Source organism: Scomber scombrus, chromosome 13 (assembly GCF_963691925.1).
Source record: "Scomber scombrus chromosome 13, fScoSco1.1, whole genome shotgun sequence".
Classification (NCBI taxonomy): Eukaryota; Metazoa; Chordata; class Actinopteri; order Scombriformes; family Scombridae; genus Scomber; species Scomber scombrus.
The window spans coordinates 9,118,274-9,126,377 of NC_084982.1; the positions used below are offsets into that span (position 1 = coordinate 9,118,274).

Here is an 8,104-nt window from a genome sequence, read left to right on the forward strand (position 1 = left end):
ATGGCTGCTGATAACATCACTCAGGACACCACTGAAAGTTTTCCAAATCAGAGCAACTGTGATGTGTTTGTCTACCAAAAAACTGCAGTGGTCCTCTACCCTATTTTCTACTCTGTGATTTTCATCATCAGTGCATGTGGCAACAGCTTGGTCCTCTATGTAATCTGTCAGAGGAAGCAGAAGTTCAACTCCACCTCCATCTATCTGGTCAATCTCGCGCTATCTGATACCCTGTTCACGCTGACACTGCCAGGCAGGATAACCTACTACATCCTCCAGTATGACTGGCCCTTTGGTGATCTCCTATGCAGACTGACCACTCTTCTTTTCTTTGCAAATACCTATGCAGGTATGTTACTACATTTCAGTTACTAAATCAGGTTCAGATAAGTTTTTCTGTTGAAAAATGTATGTGTGAAAGACATTAACCTTCACAACAAAACTTAAGAGTTGATTGGATAAAATCTACTGTATTTAATGCATAAAATAAGGGAAACACAACATGTACAGTATATACTGTAAAGCATAAAAATTTAAATGGGGCTTTCATTCAGAAAATTACTGCCCAGTCTATTTGACCCAGATTCATGACCTCAACATTTGCCTTTTATCCTTAAAAATTATTTATTTGTATGTTTACTTGCTTGTTTTATATGTGTTACGGCCGAACTGTATTTCAAATTCATTTTAATTCCACCAGGTATTGGCTTCATGACGTGTATCAGTCTGGACCGATATCTGGCCATGGTGCATCCAAACCGACTCCAGTGTTTGCGGAGTGTGCGGGTGGTTCGCAGGGTCTGCTGTCTGGTCTGGGCTCTGGTGTCTCTGCAGGTTGCTCCTCTGGTGTTCCGCAGCATGTTGCACAAGAATCAGGAAAGAAGAACATGCATGGAGTACTTTGATTTTGAGGGCTCCCGCTTCACACCTTACCTCCTGCTTCTGGCCTGTGGCATCTCCTTCTGCTGTCCGCTCATAGTTATCCTGGGCTGCTACGCCAAGATCAATCTCAAGCTGCGGGCTGCAGCCAAGCAGAACACTGTGACTGGCCGATCAAGGAGGAGTCACAGGGCCAACACCATCATCCTCCTCATCCTCCTCACCTTTATCATATGCTTCAGCCCTTACCACCTCAACGTTATGCAGTTCATGTCCAGAAAGATACACCACCAGGCAACCTGTGAGGATCTGAAGGCCTTTAAGGTTTCTTTACAGGTAGGAACTGTGGTTGTTAATTTGATGTAGAACATTCCCCATCAAACATCGTCTTCATAATCCTTCTTTCCCCTGCAGATTACAGTTTCACTAATGAATTTCAACTGCTGCTTGGATCCAGTCATCTACTTCTTTGCGATTAAGACCTACAAAAAGAGGGTGATGAGTCTGTTTAAGGACTATCTGTATACTTCCGGTGCCTCCTCCAAAATGACAGCTGAGAACAGCAGCAGCAACACCTGAGAGAAACCACAGTCAAGGTTAAACATGATATACCTACAACCAAAAACACCTGTTTTTGTCTCTTCTATAGATGTGATAATAATACATCTTTCACTCACAATATTGTGACAGCTGTAAATGTAAATATGCAGTAGATGTAGATGAAAAAGCAGGAAATATCAAATTTCCAGCTAAACAAAAAAGTATCATCAACTTGTAAAAGTGTTGATGTTTGTTTAAGAACATTGTGAACTGTTGAATATTATTCCTTATCTATTATTCCTTATCTATTATTTCTTACTTTTTACATTATGATGTATCTTATTGCTTTTCTTATTCGTATTGACATTGCCAATATGTGTGTGTGCGTGTGTGTATCATACAGCAACACAGTGTCAAAATAAACTTGTTTTATGAATGTCTGCATACATCCCTTTGCTTGAATGCATGTGTGTAGGGTGAATGAATTGCCCTAACCTAGATGAAGAAGCTAAGCTTCGTAGCATTAACTTTCACTTCCTCTACATGCAGCTCCAGTCATGTGGCAATCATTTCTATCTAGTGTTGTAAGTGGATGTGGTCTTGAAAAAAAATAAAAATAAAATTTGTAGACACATCTGTAATGTGTGCTCTCCTACTATCAAGAACATTATACCAATGGTCCTCATAGCACATGTTTTATATCATACAAGAAGTTGGGTATGCCAAATGGAGTGCATCTTTCTGGCATACCCACATCAGACTTCTGTGTAGGAGTGTGTAGATGAATACCGTCACCACTTCCTCACCCACCTTTCCTGCTCCCCTCACAGGCCTCATTCCGACTGGGTGCCAGATCTATATGTGTGTGTGTGTGTGTGTGTGTGTGTGTGTGATTGTGTGTGTGTGTGTGTGTGTGTGTGTGTGTGTGTGTGTGTGTGTGTGTGTGTGTGTGTGTGTGTGTGTGTGTGTGTGTCTTACAAATTTAAGCAGGTGCAGGTCTGTTTATAGTGCACTACGTGCAAAGTCTTAAATCTAAATTTAACCTTTAACATTTTCCTGGGTTTTTGGAAATGGTGCAGTGTGATTTTGCATAGACAGTAATGTGTACAAAAAGCGTCATGTAGAAGTGTTAAACTGATTTGAATGATCACTGATGTGTTTTGATGATGTATTGATTGCTTCATTAACTTGATTATTCCAGAGGGAATTTGTTTGCAGTGTGGGCACAGAATTTTGGCCAGGTCTCCCTTGTAAAAGAGATATTGTATCTCAAGAGACTTTCTGGTTAAATAAAGGTTGAATTAAATAATTAAAACATTTTTTTAGGAACAGACAATAAAGACTTACATGGTAAAAGAAAAATGAAAAAGAAAAATAATTACAGACAGTCAGCACATGGGGAACCCTCACAGTAAACAGTACACAATACAACATCATCTAGCAGTAATTACAAAATACAACTAATGTTAGTATGAGTGCAAAGACATGATACAGCACAGAGGTACTATATACACAAGACTTTCTACTAACTAGTTTATGTGTTGCTTCTAACTCAAAAAGCAGTGTACCCAGATCAGATCAGTGTGTGTGTGTGTGTGTGTGTGTGTGTGTGTGTGTGTGTGTGCGTGCGTGCGTGCGTGCGTGCGTGCGTGCGTGCGTGCGTGCGTGCGTGCGTGCGTGTGTGTGTGTGTGTGTGTGTGTGTCTGTCTGTCTGTCTCTCATAAGCTAATTTTGGGGACAAATTTCAGACAAAGGACCAGTTAATTGGGGACAGCTTGCAAAAACAAAAAAACAGTGTTATAGGTTGGTAAGATTTTTGGGTCAGTGGTTATGGCTAGGTTTAGGGTAAGTTTCCAGGAAATTAATGCGTACAGAAGTTCTGCATCTGTAGTTTGTATATCATGACTACTTTTTAATTCTGAATTAATAAGAAATATGTTCAGTCTTACAGCCTTCAGAAGCAAACATCATATTTTAACTCTGCTGTGACTAGCTCTTTTTGTCATGTAGAAATCTTGTAGGCAATATAATATAATATATATAAAATGCGTAGCAATGCGGAGAAATCTAATTGCACTCTATAGAAAGGAATACATATCAAAATGTTTCATTGTCTATATTTATTTTCAAAAGAATTTAAATATTAAAACAAAAAAGGGGGAGATGTAAGAAAAAAAGAAAAACACATTTAGTTGCAAAATTCATAGAACAGCAAAGCACTGTATTGTGTGTGTTTAGACACTGTTTAGATCCTGTGTGTTAGTTAGTTTGATTGAGTTAAATCTTTATCTTTTTTATCTTAAAGCTTGATTCTATAAGCAAGAGCACTTTTTTCAACAGAAATGGAGAGCAACAGGATGCCGTGGCTCTTACACAGATCTTGCAAATTCAGGTACAGATATAGTAGCATCCTCTGCACTGGATATAAACAGTGGATAGCAACGCATGCATGCAATGACTAATTACCAAACAATATTTTGATTTGGGAATATTTGAAGATTTGCAAAATCAATGACATATCAATGTTTTTGAATGTTTACCAGAAACATTTCTCTAATCGATCTAATCTTCTAGTTATCATTAATGTCAGGAAACAAAACATATGATTATTTGCATGTGAGGTACATTTTCCTATGACACATTGGTATAAAAAACCTAACAACCTACATCTTGTTGAAAAGTTTGAAATGTGTCTTAATTAAAATGATTGTAACATCATTCATGAACACCCACTACAAAACTTTGACATACCATATATAAGAACAAATCTGTGTTGTATAGGAACCTAATACCGAATATGAACCTCGACCTGGAAACTTGAATTAGAATCTGGAAACTTGAATTAGAATAATTAGTTGCTGAAAAATTATGTATGTATATATATGTATTACACACATCATTTATATATATATATATATATAGATGTATTTTCCATTTGGGTGTGCAATATTGAATGCTTGCGGAAATCATGCAAATTCGTTTCCGACAAGCCAAAATTTATAAAAAGTGAAAGTGTGTAATATACATCAGAATCAAAAGTATTTAAAGGAAGGAAGGTGTATGTGATTCCAAATGAACTACAGTGGTCATGATTTTTTAATAAAGAAACATGTCAACCAGTGCAGCCACAGGTATAATTAACTCGTCTTTTCTCACATATATGGTCGAAGGAGAAGCAGGAGAAGACAACTTCAGAGGAGTTATGTGTGTTTTCATCTTGTTTCTCTGTGGTTTCTCTGAAGGACATATTGAATTATTTGCCCCATGAAATATGTCAGAAGAAAATAATAGTAAGTCATTGGTAAAGCTAGATATAAAACCGCTACAATCACTGTTAAGTAGTGTGATTTTCGCTTGCATTCTTTCATCTTCTTATGATAGTCATTTTAATATGGAGAAGTTCATTTTTTGTAGTTTGGATAAGCATATTGAGTATGATTTGTCATTTTTATTTCATTGTATATTTTTATCTTTAATCACTGACCTATTCTATTCCTAGTCTATTACTATCTGTGTCACCTACATGTAGTCATATGTTGGACTTATAACTGGGGATATACTCGGTATGCACAGACTGAGAAACAGAGCATGTACCAAGCTTTAACTATTGTCTGTGGCACTGTTTTGTTTATTTGGAGGGGAATTTCTTTCTGACAGAGCAGTTAAGACATTGCTGCCATCCTGTGACTTACTTAAGTTACAGCACATGTCTTGTGTGTACTGTAAACATATGTCAAGTGCAAACCTTTGACCTATACTGCTAAACATACTTTACCCCACTCTGGAAGACCTGAACCTCATAAGTTGCAGTACTTTGCAGCTGCCAGAAGATAGCACTGTTCATCTGATATGCAGTGACACCTTTTAGATGATAATGCCTTAAAATGTTATGCAAGGGGGAAAAAGGGTTATTTTCTTCCATGTGATATTTTAAATATATCTAACATACCTAGCCTTAGCCCCATTGCTGTAGGGCTTATTATTAGCAATGATATCATATAAGAACCAAACAACTACACTTTTGACCAAATGATAGATTATCGCAGCATGGCACACCAGCTGTTAAGTGGAATAATAGTTAGAACATAATTATTATCAGCAGTAAAACCTCACTCTCAACACATCTATTTTGAAATGAAATAATGACGATGAAGATGTAGAAGTGTACATGCATTTATGTTTGCCTACTCACTTTTTTGGGTATACCCGTATTTTATTTCAGTAAATAATATGAATTCTGTTGAAATGTTCAGATTTTGTATTTGATTTATTCAGTTTTTAAATTGTTTAACATTAAGTGCTGTAAAATGTGTCAAATGAAGCACCTGAAAGCATTAAATCAGTAAGTAGACTGATGGGAATTTTATTAGAAGCAAATATTTTTTGAAGAAATAAGAAGAGAAACCACAGAAGTTTCCTGTAAGACTGTTGCAATATTATCTAAACCACATGTTGGACAACAGCAGCAACGTTTGGTGTCACACTAGTAACACGTCATTCATCACAATTTTGTTCCATGTGTGACACCCACAGTACAATGAAATTACAGTCTCTAATAAACCATTTTATACATTCACACGCTAGCACTATTTTTGCACTGTGTACAATCATAATGTCTTCATTTTTGGAGTCTGCCACATTTTCATCATTAATGGTACCTCAAAGCAACAGTGATTCATTCCTTCTGGGCAGCCGTGTAACACAGATAAAACTGGGAAATTTACAATTGCTGTAAAATTGTCATAAAATAAAATAAACTGGTCACTGTTAGGTTCAGGTTGTAAACTCCTGATAAGCATCATATAAATTAGAGCATCAGTTAAATGCCATAAGACCACATAAGAGCACTCTATAGACCACATAAGAGCACTCTATATTTCAACAGGTACAGTTTAAGAGGATTTCCTCTTTGAAGCTTCACTCTCAACTTCCTTTATTATGTACAGGATGTACAGAACTTACAACTCATCATATCATCAGTATTAGTGTCAGATTATTATGAAATGCCCTGCCACTGTTTTTAGTTTCCCTTTTTATTATAATCATTGTATCACCATAATATTTGGTTGATATCTTGAATTGAAAATAAAAGAACAGAGTCTAAAGATATTGTGAGTTTGGTCTTTGGTATTCCCCACCATTGTCATCTATGAATAGCCACGGTACAACACCATGCCTGTTGTCTGTCAGCGATGGGTGTGATCTGGCTGTCTGAAGCCCAGTGAGTCAGACCCACAAGGCCAGGCCATGAGGAAGTTAAACTGCTTCCTCTGCCTCACCGCCGGACTTGTTTTGAACAAATGAAGGTTGTTGTAAATAAGAAAGGAAAATGTCATTCTCTGGTTCATACCCACGCAATAATCAAAAAAATGCTTCACATACTGTACTGTTTTTCATTCCCTCTTGATTTCTTGCTGGAATGTACAAGCAGTTAATATTTCATATACATACACTTTATACTTTAATATTGCAAACAAAGTAGACTTTTCTTGAAAAATATTGTAAAAATGTACATGTGTACCATCATGCAGGGGCCATTTCAGCTCATATCCTGTCACTGAGAGTGTGTAGTGGAAAAGGCGGGAGTGATTGAGAGGTGTGAAACCACACAGTATCAGTTTGTAGCAAAACTTGCAATACGCTTCTATATAATAACAAAGCATACCACATTTGATATGTCAACATGATAAAAATGGCCTCTGCTCTTTCACTCCAAAGCACTGTTGGGTTTTTACAGTGGGATGCTACTCTGACATCTTAAACCATGTGTTTTATTTGGCGGGGCTTTTTGTTTTGGTGTTGCCTAAGTGAACGCTCACCTCAGGAAGTTGTATCTGATTTTGGGCAATGAAAGATGCTGTCATTATTGTGATCCTACTGATAAATCTATGAAGCACAACAACTGCTTAAAATAATCAGTTACTACTGTCTAGCATTTCAAAGAAATAATAAGAAGTAAAAAGAGACATGGGGATTTCCTTTTTGACAGTCATTCTGAGCTCAAAACATTCAAAACAAAGGTGAAAAGTAGAGCAAAGGGGAAGTTCCTGTCATCTGTTTGCATAATCTAAAAAGATCAGAAACTGAAAAACAGTCTGAATTTTAAAAAAGAAACTGCCAGAAATCATTGTGAGGTAATTGTTGTTCAACTCTAGCATTGGTGAAAGTTCATAAAATCAGCTAGGTGTTTAATAAAAATACCTGTGCTGTAGAAGCCACATCCTCCCATGGGCACACACATGGCTTGTCAGCTATATGAAATCTTTTTTTTTCAATCCTGATATGTCTCAGAGAATTTACACCCACAAGTGTTATCAGTCACAAAGGTCTGCTTAGATATTACACATGGCAGTTTGATGTCACTTGACTTTTGACAACACTTTTTGGTTGCAATCAGTAGGTGTTTCAAAAGTGTGTGCGCAGAGATAAAGTTCGAAAGAGGTATACACACGCACATGGAGAGAGAGAGAGAGAGAGAGACACAGAGAGAGAGAGAGAGAGAGAGAGAGAGAGACACAGAGAGAGAGAGAGAGAGAGAGAGAGAGAGAGAGAGAGAGAGAGAGAGAGAGAGAGAGAGAGAGAGAGAGGGTGGGAAGGCTACAACAGGATATTTTGTCACTATGGTTACCGGCAGCAGATACGGATCTTGATTTCTATATGTCATGCTGATCTCACTAGGGGCAGT

The 8,104-nt window shown here is 37.3% G+C and overlaps 1 protein-coding gene across 1 annotated transcript; it reads left to right on the plus strand.

Annotated features, from left to right (window-relative positions):
* On the plus strand, positions 1-1,458 carry si:ch211-184m13.4 (uncharacterized protein LOC798560 homolog). The gene is made up of 3 exons (XM_062432239.1): positions 1-349; positions 701-1,215; positions 1,294-1,458. The coding sequence occupies exons 1-3, from the start codon at positions 1-3 to the stop codon at positions 1,456-1,458; spliced, it is 1,029 nt and encodes a 342-aa protein (XP_062288223.1).
* The last annotated feature ends 6,646 nt before the right edge of the window (positions 1,459-8,104 follow it).

Coding starts and splice junctions, on each gene's coding strand:
- si:ch211-184m13.4 (XM_062432239.1), top strand. CDS start 1: ATGGCTGCTGATAACATCACTCAGGACACCACTGAAAGTTTTCCAAAT. Junction 350..700: donor CTTTGCAAATACCTATGCAG/GTATGTTACTAC, acceptor TAATTCCACCAG/GTATTGGCTTCATGACGTGT. Junction 1,216..1,293: donor CCTTTAAGGTTTCTTTACAG/GTAGGAACTGTG, acceptor TTTCCCCTGCAG/ATTACAGTTTCACTAATGAA.